General features: G+C 51.1%; 2 protein-coding genes across 2 annotated transcripts in view; one reads left to right on the top strand and one right to left on the bottom strand.

Moving 5' to 3' along the window:
• The window catches only part of SLC13A2 (solute carrier family 13 member 2), a 10153-nt gene extending 2243 nt beyond the window's left edge, over nucleotides 1–7910 (bottom strand). The window contains exons 1-9 of the mRNA XM_042442590.1: nucleotides 7836–7910; nucleotides 4013–4141; nucleotides 3353–3489; nucleotides 3019–3221; nucleotides 2265–2448; nucleotides 1831–1953; nucleotides 1250–1471; nucleotides 624–724; nucleotides 178–299 (exon numbers count right to left, since the gene is read on the bottom strand). Coding sequence (XP_042298524.1) covers nucleotides 178–299; nucleotides 624–724; nucleotides 1250–1471; nucleotides 1831–1953; nucleotides 2265–2448; nucleotides 3019–3221; nucleotides 3353–3489; nucleotides 4013–4111 — 1191 coding nt within the window. The 5' untranslated portion in view covers nucleotides 4112–4141; nucleotides 7836–7910. The remainder of the gene's footprint in view (nucleotides 1–177; nucleotides 300–623; nucleotides 725–1249; nucleotides 1472–1830; nucleotides 1954–2264; nucleotides 2449–3018; nucleotides 3222–3352; nucleotides 3490–4012; nucleotides 4142–7835) is intronic.
• Nucleotides 7911–10827: 2917 nt separating this feature from the next.
• Nucleotides 10828–16132, top strand: SLC46A1 (solute carrier family 46 member 1). The gene is made up of 5 exons (XM_042442437.1): nucleotides 10828–11167; nucleotides 12284–13136; nucleotides 14037–14120; nucleotides 14820–14976; nucleotides 15117–16132. The coding sequence occupies exons 1-5, from the start codon at nucleotides 10916–10918 to the stop codon at nucleotides 15202–15204; spliced, it is 1434 nt and encodes a 477-aa protein (XP_042298371.1). The 5' UTR covers nucleotides 10828–10915; the 3' UTR covers nucleotides 15205–16132.
• The last annotated feature ends 2128 nt before the right edge of the window (nucleotides 16133–18260 follow it).

The following is an 18260-nucleotide window of genomic DNA, read 5'->3' as shown; positions in this document are numbered from 1 at the left end:
AGCTGTAAATGCTAATGAAGACTCCAAAACCCATCTTCCTGGTGGCAAAGGCCCATCCCAAGTCTTTTCTTGCAAACCTCTGCAAAAGCACATTATGGATTTTGAAGTACGGGCGAGAGTACAGGAAGGTCATCCAACCCAGCCCTCTACTCCAGCGTGGAAACTCTGAGCACTGACCTCGCTGCCTTTGGCCAAGGCGAATCCTCCCCCCAAAAGGATGATGATGTTCCAGGGCATCTTCTTGTGGACGGTCGGCCAGTCCAGGAGGGCCGGGGTCACTTGGATCTCCTTCGTGCCCTCTGAAATCCCAAAAAACAGAGAGAGATCCATCTGTGAAATCCATGGAGGACCAAAGAATCATCTCTCCATTGCATGACAGAGGAGGTGCAAGGACCCGAGTTCAAGTCTCCCTTTGCCTTGTTGACTGAAGTCTACAAAAACTCATGCTGCCAACTTCTTTCTTTCAGTCAGAGGTGCTACGAGATCTCTCTACATGCTGATTCTACAAACTAGAGAGTGACAGGCGTCAATCTAAAAGTCCTGCCAATTTGATCCAGAGAACCATGGCTCCACAAACTTTGCATTGCCATGTGTTTTCTCCCCCAGCGCTCCCCTGCTCTTACCTTCCTGCCGCCGGCTCCGTGAGCCACAGCGGGGAATCTCAGAAGGAACAAAGAACATGAGCAGTGCGATGAAGATGACCACCGTGGCGTCCGTCACGTAACTGTGGAGGAAGGAGAAGATGGAGAAGGGACACAATAGAGCCATCTTTAAATATTTGAAAGGCTGGAGGAGGAGGAGGAGAGTTTGTTTCTTGCTGCTCCAGAGACCAGCACATGAAGTACTGAGTTCAAATTACAAGGAAAGAGATCCCAGCTAAACATTTGGAGGAACTTCTTGACTGGAAGAACTGTTTGAGATTGGAATATGGACCGCCTCTGAGGGTAGTGGGTCCTCCCTCTTTGGGGGTCTTTAAATAGGCATTGAGTGGGCATCTTTGGGGCAGGTTTGGTTCCTGCATGGCAGAACGGGGTTGGATGAGGTGGCCCTTGAGGGCCCTTTCCATAAGAGCCTAAGGAGAGGCTGCCTTGGAGGGCGGTGGACCCGCCTTTGTTGGAGGCCTTCAAGGAGGTTGGATAACCATCTCAGGAGCGCTTTGGTTGTATATTCGCACATAACAGGGTTGGACTGGAGTCCCTTGGGGGGCGCCTTCATCCCAAAGGGTTGTCCCTAGGTCTTGGGTTCTTACCTCACCCCATCCCTGCTGAAGAGGGCATTTGCCCAGCTGGGCATGAACCCGGGTTCCCGGGTGAACCAGAGGAGGACGAGGAAGATGAAGAGGCCGAGGACAGTGCCTTCGGAGAACTTCATGGGGCCGAGGGACCGGTGTTCCCTGCGGATTACATCGTAGGCCGTGTCCGAGTGCATTTGCTCCGATGCACTGGCCCTGTAGCCGAAATTCTTCTTGAAGCTGAGAAAGACACACAGAGAAAGGAGATCTCAGGGAAGCTCTTCCTCCGGATGGAGGAGTGAGAATCAATCTCCAAAAAAATAAATAAATCCCTAAATTAGTTTCAGAACCATGAGGGGTACTGCAGATCCCAGCATCCCCCTGCATTCCTCCCTAGAGATCTTGGGAGTTGTTTCTCCCCTAAAGGAAAGGCTGAGTCTCTCTTATCTGGAATCCCAGAATCCAAAACATTCCAAAGTTAAAAACTGCCCATATGAATGGCTGAGACAGAGATAACTTTGTTCCCAGTGTTCAATGCACACAAACCATGCGCACAGACTTCAGGAAGGAGCACAAGGGCTGACCCCCGAGGGACCTACTCAAAGCCCAGGAACATCACCATCAGCCAGAACCAGGAGAGGACCAGGAGGATGACCATGGTGGGGAAAGCAAAGCCGAACCAGGAGGCAAAGTTGACCACGTTGTGGTTGTCAGGAAACAGCCTGGAGAAAGCAAAGTGGGGAAAAAGGGGGGGGGGATGATGGAATTGCAATCTGGATTCATGACGTCAGTTGTCAGGGGTTGCAAAAGTGCACTGGCCCCCCATGTCCCAGGGTTGCACCTGCACTGTGAGAAATAATGCACTTTGACACTGCTTTAATGCTGGGATTTGTAATTTGCAAGTGGGCAGATCCCAAGTGGTGTCAAACTGCATCATTTCTGCAAAGGAGAAGCACTCTTAATTTTAATTTGTGAAATGCCGAATGGTGTGCTGCCCCAAAACACGTGGGGTCCCAATCCGTATGGTACTCACTCGTCCATCTGGCCCTTCAGCACCAGGTTCGGGGTGGTGCCAGTCAGCGTGGCCAGTCCCCCGATGCTGGACGAGTAGCACACCGAAAGGCTCATGCCCTTGGAGAGGTTGCGGTGCTTCTTCTCTAGCTGGCGCTGGTCTTCGGGCAGCTTCTCCTTCTCTATGGTCACCACGTGGCCATTCGCTGTGAGAGAAATGGGTGGGAAGAGGGTGGTTTGAGCCAAAAGGTCTCACAGAGGGGGACCTTACACAATCCGTTCCCAAGACTTGGAGACTTAATTATTTTCTCATTGCAGTCCCCAGCATCCCCTGCTAGCTGTTGGATGGGGGATTCTGGAAGTTGCAGCAGAAGCTACCTTGAGTCAGACTCTTGATGGCATCTATCTATCTATCTATCTATCTATCTATCTATCTATCTATCTATTGTGACAGTCAGCCTGAGTGGCTCAGCAGTGGAAGAGGTGGCCATCTTGTCTGCATCTATAGCCCACTTCAAGCCATTTGTAAAGTGAACGGGTCTTAATGGCCTCTTAAAAGAGCAAACCCGGCTCAGATATTGTGCCTTGATGGGAAGAGAAAATGCAATTTCCCCCCAACTACTGTGAAGAACCAGGAAAGGCTGAAAACCACAATTTTTGGCACTTGGAGGTCCACCTCCATGGCCACACATTTGCTGGGATATCTGGCAGTCAAGCCCTCTGCGCTCCAGACAGCCACACCGGAGTCGGGAGAGCCATGCCCTTTGGAGACCCACCTTGCCCGTTGTCCGGTTCCTGCAATTCGAAGGCCGGGTTGGCGCTTCCATTTTGCGTCGGCTTGGCCTCCATCTTTCTCTGCTCAGACTGGTGGAGCTGGTCCAAAACGGCCTGGGCGATGGGGACCATCATGGCAGTGGTGGCTGTGTTGCTGATCCACATGGAGAGGAAGGCCGTGACACCCATGAAGCCCATCAGGAGCCTGGCCGGGGAAGGGAGAGCAAGAGAGGTATCAGCGTGGGTTAGCTCTACCCATTGGACCCTGCTGCCTTTCTCAGAGTAGAGAGAAAGCACCCCCTCCATTTCCCTGGGCCATTTCCCTTTGCTACTCACAAAGCAGGCCTAACCCCGACGATCAACAGGACGCGCAAAGCAATGCGCTTGTGGAGGTTGCAGTGCTCCACGGCAATGGCCACCAGCAGGCCGCCCAAGAAGAGCATGTTGGTGTCCTTCAGGTACTCCTTGCACACCTGTGAATATGGAAAGGGCTGGGTCAACCTGGGTTCAAACTACTGAAACATACATTGAATTACTTTGCACACCTGAGATTTGCTACATTAGGGCTTATTTATGAATAAGATACGTCTTTGTGCTCGATATCTGAGTAGATACTCATAAACTTTACCTGTGCCTGGGATGCCTGAAACTTGAGCAAGCATACGTTGAATTTAGCTGTGCTTCTCATGCTTGAAACCTATTGAACCTATATACCTAGAACTGAGCTGTGTTTAATTCAGATATACATTGAATTTAGTGGCGCTTTGGATATCTGAGACGCACTGCGTGTCTAGTACTAAGCTGTGCTTTGCTTACTCAAGGAGACATCCTTGGAACTGAATTATGCTTTGTGTGCCCGAAGTGTGTTCTCCCAGGTCTTCCTCCAAGGCCTAAAACGGAGCCGCCAAGTGACTCCAGTTCTCCTGCCACATCCTAAAAGCCTTCCCCCCAAGCCCCTTCTCCACCATCTTGCCCTCTCCACTATGCCTGCCTTACCGATGTGGAGTCCATGATGCCCATGAGTGGGAAGAAGAGGACCGGCAGGAGAGCGGTGACCGCCAGCGGAAGGGCCTCGGTGCACCAGAAGAGGGCCATCAGGATGATGGTGTAGCCGCATTGCGCCTCCTGGAAAGAAGAGAACATGGACAGAGAGAAAAGTTAGGGAGATTCGGGTGTCCATGTTGGAAGAGACGTGGATTTGGGTGAGGGAGAGCCAGGTGCGAAATCCTCTCACTGGGGGAGCTGAAGGCCTGGGTAGCCCCTGTGCCATTGGTTGTACCACTGGGGTCACAGAGGTGGAAGGGATCCCTGAGAGTCATCCAGTCCAAACCCCTCTGAAATGTAGGACTTATTCTTTGATTGACTTGCACTCTTTGGCTGGGAGATGGAGCCCAAGCACCCATCCTCAACAGCCAGAACAACCATCTGGGGATGATGGGAGCTCCCAGAGAACTAGCCACACGGATTGCATTTTCCCAGAGGCAGCACATTTCCAGTTGCAGGTTTTTGTTTTTTCAAAACCTTTCCTGCTATCTTTGCCTTTGATTTTGCTCTTATCATTATTACTATTACCATTGCTATCATCATCATCATCATCTCTCTTCTTATCTTGGTTTCACAGTCTCCCAGGTTTTACTGACTGGAATTCTGGACCATTAAGGAGCTGATCTGATTGTGAGTCAGACAACGCATTGCAAGCCAAGCCGTTTCCCTTCCTGCCGTTGTGCCCTTGCCATCCTCTCTCTTGCTGCGGCTCTTGTTGTTTTTCATATCCCACCTTTCCCTAAAGAACCGGAATTCAGGGCTGCTTGTATCCATTTTACAAATCCGTATCTTGGACAAATCCAGTGCAGCAAAGTGTAGTGGAGAGACTCAGTTTTATTTGCAAAATGGGGAGACTGCAGAATGAATTACGAAGAACTGGGCTTGTCTTTGAAAAGAAATGTTACTATGCCCAGTGTGAGATGGAAGACTTATTCTTTGGTTTGCTTGCAATCTTTGGAGCCTGAGCACCCATCATCCCCAGTCAGAACAACTGTCTAGAGAGTTTTATTAAGAGTCAGAGTTAGAGGAAGACTAGGGGTAAGGATAGGGGCAGGTTGTGGACTTTGTGATAGCAAGGAAGGAGGACTGGATAGTTTCCGTGGAAGGAGTAAATTCCCCTTCGCTTCTTAGGGCAATTGCAACCCAAAAGGGTCTGGTGAAGAAAGTGCAAATGCATGGCTTTCCAAGGGGGGGATTTAGGGCCAGAAGAGACCCCCACAGAGGCCTCTGAGGACGAAGGGCACGGACGCACCGGAGCAAATGATTTCTAGCACCAAGGACTGGGGGAAAAGTAAATCCCAAGTTAGTCACGAATTCCATCCATTTCCCAGGCAAGGGAGCGAATCCTGTCCCTTAAAGTGTAACGTTTGCCACCTCTGGCCTTCCAAACCCCACTGGAAAGGAGACCAAGGTGCCAGGCTTAATGATTGACAGGTGTCTATCACACACCCCTCCCCTTTACGTGCTGGGAAAGAGTCTGAGGACATCAAACAAGGCAGAGGAAGAGGAGGGATTGTGGTTTTCTTGGCAGGCTTTGCTCAAAGGGGCTTTTGCCATGGCCTCCCTCTGAGGCTGAGAGAGTGTGACCTGAGCCCTGGGTGGCCTTAGCCAAGCCATGCTTCCTCAGGCCCCCCTCCGAACAAATTTGGCCAAGAAGACCCCAGGGTCACCACAACAACAAAACGTCAAGGGCTGGGTAAAACTCAGGAGGTTTGGGGTCCTAGATGTCATTAGGTTGGAATATTCACCAGCAAAATGAGCTGGAACACTTGTTCTCTTTTCCTGCCTGACCCACCTTGCAGGGTTGTTATGAGTATGGAGATGTTGGTGGAAAGACAGGGAAGAACAAGAATGAAGAATATCAAGATTTCCTTTTCCTCATTCCGACCAGCACCAATTTTACTGCCATTGTCACTTCTTAGGTGGAAGCGTTTGCACACTTTGCAAAGGCCAGGAATGGCAGCATGTGGCATCAGGAGGTCCTCCCCAAGGCAAGGGCCAGCCAGTCCATCCTTCTGCAGGGAATGGCCCACACTGGGAGCGATGGGTGACGGGTTCAGGGGCTGCTGGATGCTGTTTGCCTTGCAGACCATCCCCAAAATGCCTGGTGCCCCAGCTGCAAGGTCCACGCCTCGGACCTCATCATGCCCAGAAGCTTCCTGGGCATCCGACATTTTGCGCCGCCTGCCTGGTGCATTTTCTTGCTTCTGGAAGGAGCCTCTCCCACCTCAAGGGTGGTGATAGGGAGCATTAACCTGGCTTCGGCCCAAGAAGGAAACGCCGCATCCCAACCCAGGACAGAAGCCGGCTGCCGTTTGGCTCCAAAGCAGCCCTGGAGCATTCGCCAACGCCGGCTTGGCGTCCGGCAAAACACTCCTTTGCCAATGCATTTTCAAGAGGGGTGGTTTTCATCCTGCCTCTCTTTAAAGATGAAAGTAACAGATGGACGCATGCATAGATGATGTATCTCCATGCTGCCCACAGAAGCCGTGCGCCGCCTCTTCTCCCAAAACAACATTATTGCAACACTTCACACTGAAAGCCAGCACTCAGCAAAATGGTCTTCTTCTTTTTGGAGGAAGCACAATTCTCATCATCCTCCAGCACTGGAGGGGGATTCTGGGTGCTGCACAGCAAAGGGCCCTTTGCAAAACCAGGATGGGCAACACGCAATCCAATAAAAAGCCACTTATATGGCTCAGAGCGTCATTCTGCCATCAGTGACACCTCCTGAGCGTAAGGCAAGAAGAAGCCATCTTCATCATGAGCCATCGCTTTCTTTTCTAGCATTCCAGACAGTGGGCTCAGTCGCACTGCTAGATTTATAGTGCTTTCATTCCACATTAACTGCCATGGTTCCACATCCTATAAAATCCAGGGGTTTGTAGTTCGGGAGGCACCAGCTCTGGCTGAGAAGCCTCAGTGCCCTTCCCTGAACTACAAATCCCAAGATTAAACATGGCAATTGAAGTGGAATTGTAGTGCTATAATTGCATAGTGCAAAAGTCCTCGAATTTTAAATATAGGGGTCTCCATTGCTGAACTCAGGCCTTTCCCCTTTTAAAAATACAACAAGATTCGAGTCCTTGCGGTGACAAAGAAAAGAATGATGTATGTAAACTTCCAGCAAGAGGCCCAGCATTTTCTAGTAGGTTTGGAAAAGCAAAACCCTGTAGATCGTAAAGAGGGAAAAGATAGCATGGGGAATTTAGTTGTTTTGGAGGTCAAGCAACACCTCCAAAACTGTGTGGCTTTGGCCAAATATCTGGGAGACTCATGTTTTGTGTGGCTTTGGCCAAAGATAACCTGCAGTACTTGAGCAGAAGCAATGGCTCCATTGGATGGTTGCAAAAACTGCTAAGAGCTGTCAAACTGTGGCCCTTGTTGTCTTTTTGTTAGATCACAGTAGTTCCCATCAGCCTTGGCCAGCCTACCCAAGGAAGAAGGATGCTGGGGGTTGCAATCCAAAAACAAATAGTCCCTCCATCCTTGATCCAAAACTGCCTCTGCACTGGCGCTTTGTATTTTGGATGGATGGCTTCTTTGGCAAAACCAGCCAAGTCTTTTTAAACCTTGAGGCTGGAAAGTTTGGCAGATGCTTGGAGGTTTTCCAGATTGGATTGCTTGATCCAAACTGGATCAAGCAAATGCAGCTGCACCTGTTGGGTGCTGGCGCAAGGTAGCCAAGCAAAATGGATGCATTTGCAGCTCAAGCATCTCTGGGGCATGCAAAGGCATCAACCCTTGGCAGCAATGGAGGACATGGAGGACGTACCTTGTAAGGAAGAGCCAGGGGCAATGGGAGGAGGACCAGCGGGGCCAAGACGGTGATCAGGTATTGCCGGTGGGCCAGGATCTCCCTCCACATGATGGAGAAGGCAGTGGTCCAGGGCAGGGCAGAGCGGTAAGGAGCTCCAGTTCTCCTCCAAGGCTCTATATAAAGCTCCTGGGGCACCTGGCACCGACCTTGGCACCTTGGCAGGAGGCAGGCGAGGAGGAGCCGAAAGGCAAGGCAGGTAGGAGGAAGGCAGGCCAGCCGAGCCCTTGAAGTCCTCCACTGCCGCCTCCTCCTTCGCTGGGGAACTTCAAGGCACTTTGGGCAGCAGCAGGGAGTGCGTCGGTGGTGCAGGCCTCCCAGGGCAATGCTCCTTCCTCGGTGCGCCTCTCTCTGACTCACAAGGAGCAAGCATCTCGTTCTCCAAGTCCGACAGGCCTCTCCGGCCCCGATTCCCACACCTTCCAGCCTCGCGCAGCCTGGCCTTGTCACTCCTGGGCTTTTCTTCTTCTAAAAATACAGCCGTCCCTCTCTGTCCACGGATTCTTTAGCCCTGAATTCAGGCAGCCATGGCTTGGAAATATTCAAAAGCATATATACATGCCAAAAAGCAAACCTTGGTCATGCCATTGTGTGTAATGGCACTTGAGCATCCATGGATTTTGGTACCCATGTGGGGTCCTGAAACCAAACCCCGGCAGATACTAAAGGCCCATTGCAACAACAACAAGCAGCAACAACATTCTGTCTGTATCTAGTGGGACTTGAGCATCCATGGATTTTGGTATCCACGGGGGGTCCTAGAGCTATACTAAGGACCGCACTGTTGTAATAATGATAATGATAATAATAATACGTCATTGCATATAATGGGACTTGACCCATAAATCCCCTTTCTGCTCCCCAGCCATGAGTTCTCATTGTTATAGACAGTTCTCCTCATTTTCTGCTTATCCTCACATCTCCATCCTACTTTATGTTCACAATGACCCTGCAAAGTAGGACCAGGAGGGAAGGCAAAGGAGGGAGGGAAAGAGAAAGTACAAAATGACCCATAGAGCCTGCGTCTCTGGCCGGGGTGATGGGACCTGTAGTCCAATGCAACTGGATGGATGGCACCAAACTGGAGCCCAGCTTCAAGTGCCCTTTGTGCCCTTTGGGGCTGTTTACACGGAAGCCTCCTGCGATAGCAATCGTTGCAGCTCCGTTCTGGGAAGAAGGAACATTGTGCTCCAAGGAAGAGCTCTGGGCCCTTGAGTGTCTGGATTCCTGGGCAGTGTCAAGGCAAGGCCTCATCAATCATTGCTCAGCTCCTGGAGGCACCAAGGAACATTTCCGCCTGGCTGTCCCCATAGGGCCATAGGGAGGAAAGCCTGGCGGTCAGCTATTCCAGCCGCTGGTGGTGGTGGAGGAATCCACAGAGAAAGCACCCTTGGCGGGTAGATTCCCAAAGGAAAAGACTCAAGCACTTCCCGAGGGAGTCGGAAGTGACTCCAAGGCACCCAGCAACACTGACAAGAAAACAAGAGGCATGAAGAAGAGGGATTTGGTTTTGCACCAAAAAGGTTTTCATTTGAGGAAGGCTGGCATAAATAATGATGCCTGGCATTGCTGCCAGATCTATGCGGAAGGGAGGGGACAGTCCAGGATTAATAGTCCCTTCTGCGGGAAAAGGCCTTGCAAAGACCTCCTTGGTTTCTAAGGAGTGGCAGCAGGGCTTTTTGGGGCAGGCAGCAGACAATGTTTCCCATAAACGCCAATGCGCTGGACCCGATCCAGTTTCCTGGGTGGTTCTGGTTCCTCTCTCCTGCTTCTTTCTGCCAATGCCCAGCCAGGCCTCCTTGGCACACGCGGTCCGACCCTGTGCCAAGCGGAGCAAAGGGATGCCGCTCCAGCCCCTTCTTCCAAGGATAAATTATTGCAGGGTTGTTGTTGTTTTAATGGCTTTATGGCCTTATGTAAGAGGCTTGCTTTGCATAATCTTACCGTAAGACAGATAACAACCCAAGAAAGAGCCACCAAGGCCCTGAAACCAGGTCTGGATGGCCCTGTCTACAGAGGAAGACCTTGCCAGACTAGAAATCCCAGGGTCCCCAAGGATGGAGCCACAGCGCTTAAAAGGGTGCCCAACAGCATTATATTTCTGTACCCTGGAAATCATTACTGGCACCCAACCAGAAACCAGAATACTGCTTACAGTTGCCATCCATCATCACCATCACCATCACCATCACCATCACCATCATCATTTAATGCATCTGAGGAAGTAGACTGAAGCCTAGGAAAGCTCCTGCTGCCAACTCCTTTCTTTCAGCCAGTCTCAAAGGTGCAACAAGATCTCTCTGCGTACTGATTCTACCGACTAACACGGCTATATCTTTGAATTCTCCCAATTATTATTAGCCTGATTGCAAATCAATAACGCCTGCCCCGATCGATGCCTTTGCAAAGGAAGGGCTAGTGTTCTGGAGAGAAAGGCGCCTGGCTTTGCCAAGGTGCCCAATCCCCCAGGTTTTCCCTTCGAAAGAAGAGAGAGGCCTAAGGTTGCCACGTTCCCAGCTCCATGGGCTCTCCTTGGAAGCAAAGGCGGCCAAGCGGAGACTACTACGCTCCTCCCTCCGTATTTGCGGCTTTGATGTTGGCGGTCTTGATTATTCACGGATTGGATTCGTCTGTTCTCTCTAGGAACATCTAGGTCCTCCTCTAGTGCAACTCTGTGGTCAACTTTAACTAAAGGCTGCCCTGAAAGAATGTTGCACTTCAGTATTCGTATTTTAGAGTCACTATTTGCATTTCTAATATATTCTATTATATTCATATATATATATATATATATATACTACTACTACTACTATTATTATTATTATTATTAATATTAATGTTATTGTTATGAAGGACAACAACAAGAAGTCCCCCAATCCTGGGGCCCCAAAGGCAGGAATGTCCGGGGAAGGCGTTGCTTCCAATGCCCAGCCCCTTTGCCTTTGTCAGCCTGGGCTGCTCTGCAAAGGAAGAGGACGGCCCTCTGTTTCTCCTCCTCCTTGCCTTGCAAGGCCTGCCCTGCCAAGGGAGGGAGAGCCATGGCCCAGACGACCCCCGGGGCCCCCGAGGGATGCCAGGGATGCCAAGGATGCCAGGGCTGCCATCAGAGGGGCCTCCGGGCGGTGGAGCCAGTGCTGGCCTTGGCCACGCTGGCCCTGGGCTTGCAGGGCCCCCTTTGCACCCAGTTCCTCTGGGACAGGCTCGGAGGGGGGCCCTCCAGCAATGGCACCAGTGGACCCCAGCCCAGCCCCTGCAGGGGGAACCAGAGCCAGCAGGGGACCCAGGAGCAGGTGAGCTGGCTGCCCTCCTTGCAAGGTTGTTGATCCCTTGGAGGTTACATTGTTGCCCTTCCTTCCTTCCTTCCTTCCTTCCTTCCTTCCTTCCTTCCCTCCCAATGGGTTTGCTCCCTTGGTTGGCAGAGCCCTGCCCCAGAGACCCTGCTGCCAAGGCTCCATGCCAAGGGCTTCTGGGGAAGGTTGGTTGTTCTGCAGCCACTTACTGTATATACTCATGTATAAATCTAGAAATGTTGGTTCAAAAATGGAGCCCAAAAAAGCTGGGTCGACTTATCCATAGGACAATGTAAGCACTGTATTTTAACTCTCATACACACTCACACACTTGCCTTTCACCATATATATATATATATATATATATATGAGTTAAAATACAGTGCATACATTGACCCATGGATGTCGACCCAGGTTTTTGGGGGTCCCTTTTTTAAACTACATTTCTGGAAATAACTGCCACCCCCTTCTAGTCTCTCATCCATCCAGCCTTTACTCTAGGCACTAATAGTTATGCCTGCTGGGATTTTGTAGGTTTTTTGGCAATGTTTTCCTTTGCTTCATCCACTTTAGCTCCTTTGTTACGTTCTCCTAGGTTAACCCTTTGACTTATCCAGGACTCAGATCCAAATCCATAATTTTGGCCCCCAAACCTGCCCTCGACACACACACACACACACACACACATATATAATATGAGGCCAACTTAAAGTCAAGTATATATGGTATATGCAATTTATACAAGGCCAGATAATAGCAGTATTACAATTGTCTGCCATTTTTATTTTGCAAACGGAATACAAAACCCATTTGCCTTGTTTTCCCGCAGAGCTTCCCAGCCTTTGGGCTCCAGCTCCCAGGATTCCTGGCCATGGACCAAGATGGCTGGGGCTTCTGGGAGTTGAATGCCTGGCAGAGCAAAATTTGGGGAGATGAGGCTTTCCCAGGTTTTCCTTGTCTGGCTGCCAAGATGAACCCTCCAAGTCCTACTGCTTGGCTCTCTTGTGGCCCAAGAGCTGGTTTGTGGGTTGCTGTCATTCTGGGCAAACTCTAAGGGGGCACTTTGGGGGCATCCATCCCACTTTCCTCCACCTGACATATTTGTTTTGCCCCCAGGAGCTGGAGACGCTGGTGGCCCACTGGAACCTCTACCTGAACCTGGCCGGCTTCTTGGTGGGCCTTTTTGCAGTCACTCTCTTTGGCCCCTGGAGTGACCACGTGGGCCGCCGCCCGGTCCTCATCCTGCCGGCACTGGGCATGGCCCTCCAGGCGGGCATCTACCTGGCGGTGATGTATGCCCAGTTGCCCGTGGGCTACCTGCTGGCTGGCCGGATCCTGAGCGGCCTCTCGGGCGACTACAACCTCATCCTGGCCGCCTGCTTTGCCTACGCGGCTGACGTCAGCGAGGGTCCCTCTCGCACCTTCCGCGTGGCCCTCCTGGAGGCCTGCCTGGGCCTGGCGGGGATGGGGGCCAGCGTCCTCGGGGGGCCGTGGCGACGTGCCCAGGGATACGTGGCCCCTTTCTGGCTGGTCTTTGCCGCCAGCCTTGCCGCTGCTTTCTATGCTGCTTTCGTGTTGCAGGAGTCAGTGGGCCAGAAACGGCAAGCAAAACTCTTCACCCTCCGCCACTACGCTTCCGTGGCCCGTCTGTACATGGCACCCAGCCGGGGCTGGGCACGGAAGAAGCTGGCCCTCTACTCCCTGGCCTTTTTCCTCGTGGTCCTGGTGCACTTCGGGACGCGGGACATCCTGGTGCTGTACGAACTGAGCAGCCCGCTCTGCTGGGACCCGGTCTTGATCGGCTACGGATCAGCCGCCCTTTACCTGAGCTACTTGAGCAGCTTGGCCGGGCTGCGGCTGCTCCAGCGGTGGACCCAGGACTCCTGGGTGGCCGAAGCTGGGCTCCTGTCCAATGTTGCCGGGCTGGTGACCATTGCCCTGGCTGCAACGACGCCCATCATGTTCACAGGTGGGTCAGGATGGGAAGGGATGCTTTAAGGTGCTCGTTCCCAGACTTTGGTTCTCCAGGAGTTTGGGACTTCATCCCCCAGAATTCCTGAGTATTGGCCAAGTTGGCTGGGAATTCTGGAAGTCCAAGGCACTTGGAGGGATCACTGGTTTGAGGAGCAAACAACCCACTGGAAACATCCTGGTTTCCTTACTTTTCCCGCTGATTAATAAGTATAAATATAAATAAAGGAGCGACCAGGCAGACCCAGCAACATCAGGGACTGCCTGAAGGAAGAGGCCCCTCCCTCCTCAACTGTCATCTTGGCCTCAGAGGGAGCGATCAGGCAGACCCAGCAACATCAGGGACTGCCTGAAGGACGAGACTTCTCCCTCCTTTAACTGTATTTTGTATTGTATTACGATTTTACTGTACACCGCTATGATCATCGCGGAATAGCGGTCTATAAATAAAACGTATTATTATTATTATTATTATTATTATTATTATTATTAATAGGTTTCTCCAAATCTGGGGGCCTCCCAGGTGGGTTGGATTGACGCTCCCAGAATCCCATAGCCAAAGCGGTAGTCCGACCCATCCGGAGGCCACCTACTTCTGGGAGCTGCAGTCCAACTTACTCAGAGGCTGTGGGATTCTGGGAGCTTTAATCCAATTTTCTGGGGACCATAAGATTCTGGGAGAGTCTGCTTTGCATGTTGGTGTCTTTGGAGCAAACTGGGTTTGAGCATCCTTCCTAATATTTAGGGTCTCTTGGTGTTTCTGCCCAATGCTTGGTGATTTGTGGGGGGTCCTTTTGGGGAGAACTGCAAAATGCAAAAGGAGAAACTTAGAAGCATCTCCCAGGCGTCGCCCACTTTACAAAACCCCTTCCTCCTTTTCTCTTCCTTTCCTGGATAGGTTACGGCCTCCTCTTCCTTTCCATGATGGTCACTCCCGTCCTCCGCTCAAAGCTGTCCAAATTAGCAGACGAGACGGAGCAAGGTAAGTGGGATGTGATGCGTTGACCCGGTATGGTCACTGGTTTGCGTATTGGGTTAGGAGTCCAAGAAGTCCAGGGTTTGAATCCCTGTTCAGCCATGGAAATCCGGTGTGTGACTTTGGACAAGCCTCAGAGGAAGGCAATGACAGGAAACCTCCTCTGAATGAGGACATAGAGAGATGTTGCAACTTCCTTCTACATCCTCAGAAGCAGACTGAAGCTTAGGAAAGCTGCTGCCAATTTCTTTCTTTCAGTGAGTCTCAAAGGTGCTGCAAGATCTCTCTATGCACTGATCCTAGAGACTAACACGGCTATATCTCTGGATTCCCCTCTGAATGAATCCTGCACACAAAACCCCAGGAGAAGATTGCCTTAAGGTCGCCATAAATCAGAAACATCTTGAAGGCACCCAACACCGACAAAGTGTTATTTTATAAGTCGGGCTTGAATCCCAGCTTTAGGAAATAATAGGCTGTAATTAAAGGGATGGATGGATGGATGCCCAAGGACTAGGAGTGGAGTTGTATGCCTTTGGCCTCCTACTTCATTGCTAGATAGCAATAAGGATGCTGCCCATTTCTAAATAAAAGACACTTAAAAAGTACTTATGCACATTTGCCCCATTGGCAGAATGGGCTTCGTGTTGGGGCCCAGGACTTGCCTCTGCCTGAGCGCTGTGCTTCCTCCCTTTCTCTTCCCAGGCGCCCTCTTTGCGGCCGTGGCTTGCGTGGAAGGGCTGTGCTCCCTAGTGGCCACGGGGGTCTTCAGCTCCCTTTACCCGGCCTGCCTGCACTTCATGAAAGGCTTTCCATTCCTGTTTGGTGCGCTCCTCCTCCTCCTCCCAGCTGCCATCATTGGGTAATCTTTGTGCGCCAAGGGCTAAGCCCAGGCCAATACTGGCCTCCTATTACTATTACTATTATGATGGTTAGTAACAGATACCTGACCTAGCACTGCCTCTTCTCTTTCTCTCTCCCAACAATTCTCCCTGCCTGCAGCTGGATCCAAATCCAGGACTCCAGACCTGACTACAGCCATTTTAGCGATGTCCCTGATCCATCGCTGGAGGACGGACGGATCAATTGAGCAGCCTCTGGGTCCTGGATGGAACAGATGGGTTTTTTTTCTGCATTCACTTAAAACAGTTTGAGTCTGATGTCCCTGGCATCTTCCCTTGCCAGGACAGCCCAACGTGACCCAACAACACTTGGTTCCCCTTGATTCCTCTACAGACGGGTGTATAGAATGAGGACTAGAGCCATGCTTCTTGCAAGGAGGAAGGGAACCCCATGAAAACGAGGGGAACAGAACCTAGTTGGCACAGGGGCACCCATTTTGTAAAAGTGGCAGAGGATGTAATGAGGACTGGAGCCTTGCTCCTTGTAAGGAGGAAGGGAAGCCCGCGAAAGCGAGAAGGATGGAGCCTAGCTGGCACATGAGCATCCATTTTGTACCTGGGCACCCATTTTGCAAAAGTGGGAGAGAATGTAATGATCCTTCCTTCTTGCAAGAAGGGAGGGAGACCCACAAACTGAGCCTAGGTGGATAGAGCCTAGTTGGCACATGGGCATCCGTTTTGTAAAAGTGGGAGAGAATGTAATGAGGAATGGAGCCTTGCTTCTTGCAAGAAGGAAGGAAGACCCACAAACAGAGTCTAGTTGGCACATGAGCATCCATTTTGTAAAAGTGGCAGAGGATGTTTGGAAGAGACTGGCGGCCACAGAAGCAGAGACAGCGAACCCTTTCCGAGATAAAGAGAGTGAAGTTTGCCTCTGGGGTGAAGGGGAGAAGTGCCAAGGAAGCGTGTCCTTCCCGTCATGCCTAGTCAGTGCCCCTTGCCAAGATGAGGTGCCCGCTAGTTGCCTTTACCTAGTTGCTATTCTCCATGGTTGCAAGGGGTCCAAATCCTCCTCTAAAACATCTCCTTCTCTGTGTGTGTGCGTGTTGCATGGAGGGGAGGGGTGCTGTTTAAATATACCTGAAAGTGTGACAATAAAACCAGGGTGGATGTGTGCTTGTGTGTGGATGTGTGCAAAGTGATAACAATCTCCTTATTCAGGGCTCTGGAAGGTGCTCCGTGTCCCTGACTCCATCGTTTTACAGCAGGAGGAGTGGCACCGAAGTGGGGCACCGGTTTCCCCCATCAAAGGCCCTAAAGATCAGCCTTGGAGATGCGTCTCTATCTGCACTCCCCCCACTGTCCTTTTTTCCCTGCCTTCTGCTCCAGAAACAGATAAGTAGCAGGAAATAACTTCACTTATCTAATGCCAGGACAGCAAAAATCACAGGCAAGATGGGCAGGGATTGGGCAGGGACTGGGCCGGCCCAGGTGCAGCCTGGCAGAAGCGGTGTAATCTTCTTTTGGGACACATTGTTCCTGAATTTGCAGCTCTGCCTTTGCCTAGGAATCACTCGCCCAATGAAAATCCCCCCCCAAGCAAAGAATACCTTCATATTCCCAATATTAATAACTTAATATTGGCAATGTGGTCTAATAATATCTATTGGGAAGCAGGCAGTTTTGCTCCCAGTGTGACTCCAAAACACAGGTTCTTATTCTACGTAACAGATTTCTTCCTGAAGAAGTGTTTTGCTGTATTATGACTCTGGAAACCAGGGTTCGAATCCCTTCTTGGCCAAGGGAATCCCATGGGTGACTTTAGGCAAGCCACAGTGTCTCAGCCTCGAAGGAAGGCAAAGGCAACACAGACACACCAAACAAATCTTGCCAAGAAAACACTGTGATAGGTTTGCCTTAAGCTGGAAGCAAAGGCACCGGCTGAGAGATATGGGGCTGCAGTCCCACAACATTGGGAAGGCCGGTCCTCCATTCCTTTCAGTAAAATGTTCCAGGCCTTGGCTCCTTCCCTCCGAGGGTTTAGCATTGCTGCTGTTGTTCCAGTTTAGGGTGACCCTAAGGCAGTGAAGGTGAACCTTTTAGAGGCTGAGGCCCAAACTGCAACCCAAAACGCACTTATTTATTGCAAAGTGCCATGTCCCTCTGGCTTTCTAGTAACAAACTCTGGCAAACTCTGTGCCGGGGCAATGGCACATGTGCCCACAGAGAGGGCCATCACTCCCCTAAGGCAACCATCTCTTAGGGTTTTCCTGGCAAGATTACAGAGGCAGTTTGCCACAGTCTTCCTCTGAGAGTGACTTGCCCCAGAGGATTTGAACCCTGCCCTCCCAGAGTCCTAATCCACAGTGGAGCCACTGCATCAGGCTGGCTCCTGTGTGAATACTTTGGGGATCCCCTTTCCTTGCAGGTGATGTGGAGGCATGCCAACTTATCTTGAATTACGCATCATAATTCCACAGAGGGCCACACTGAACCTGGGTGCAAAGTCACTGCAATATTGCCACCTTTTCATACCCGTCTCCCCAGTGATTACTCATGTGCCACTCATTTTCCTCCTCCAGCAAAAGGAGAAATAGTCCCATCTTGGTGGGTTGCACTGGGTTCAGATCTCAGGGTGCTGCATCTCATAGAATCAGAGCATCTCAGAGTCGGAAAGGGGACCCCAAAGGAATGCACCAGTAAAGCACTTGCGCCCATTAGCCTCTAAAAAGCCTCCAGAGACGGAGCTCTTTTAGTTTCCCTTTGCAGAAAGGTGCAGACGCACACCACCGGCGTCCAGCCAGGACCTGCAAGAGCCGCTGGTCAAAGGTGGCTTTTCCTTGGCTGGCCTTGACCACTGGGCCGCTTTCTTGGGAAGAGCCAAGATCTTTTCTGCAAAGAGAAGCGCATGGCGGGTGCAAAGTCTCCCTTCTCCAAGGCTAATGGGGCGGGTTTCAGTTTGAAGGCAAACTTTGTTCCCAAGCCTCTTTCCTCCAAAGACAAGATACCTTGAACAAGAGGAGAGGGGACTTTGGAGCATGTGCAGAGTGCAATCACCCTCCCTCCCTTTTGCCTCACAGTCAAGACTTTGCAAAGAAGGGTCCTCTATGGGGGACTAACAATGCCCAGAATTCCCTCGGCTTGTTGTCCCAAACACTGGACCAAGACACCCCAAGACTGGAGGCCTGAAGCGGCTGCCTGTTCCTGACACACACAACCTGGTTTAGGCTTCCAAGGGAAGGAAACTAACTTGTGAGAATAGGGCAGTAATTTTTATTTTTCAATACAAGATGAATTCTACAAA

The sequence above is a fragment of the Sceloporus undulatus genome, chromosome 11 (genome assembly GCF_019175285.1).
Source record: "Sceloporus undulatus isolate JIND9_A2432 ecotype Alabama chromosome 11, SceUnd_v1.1, whole genome shotgun sequence".
Taxonomy (NCBI): Eukaryota; Metazoa; Chordata; class Lepidosauria; order Squamata; family Phrynosomatidae; genus Sceloporus; species Sceloporus undulatus.
The sequence above is the reverse complement of the archived record's forward strand: the minus strand, read 5'-3'. Positions and strand labels throughout refer to the sequence as shown.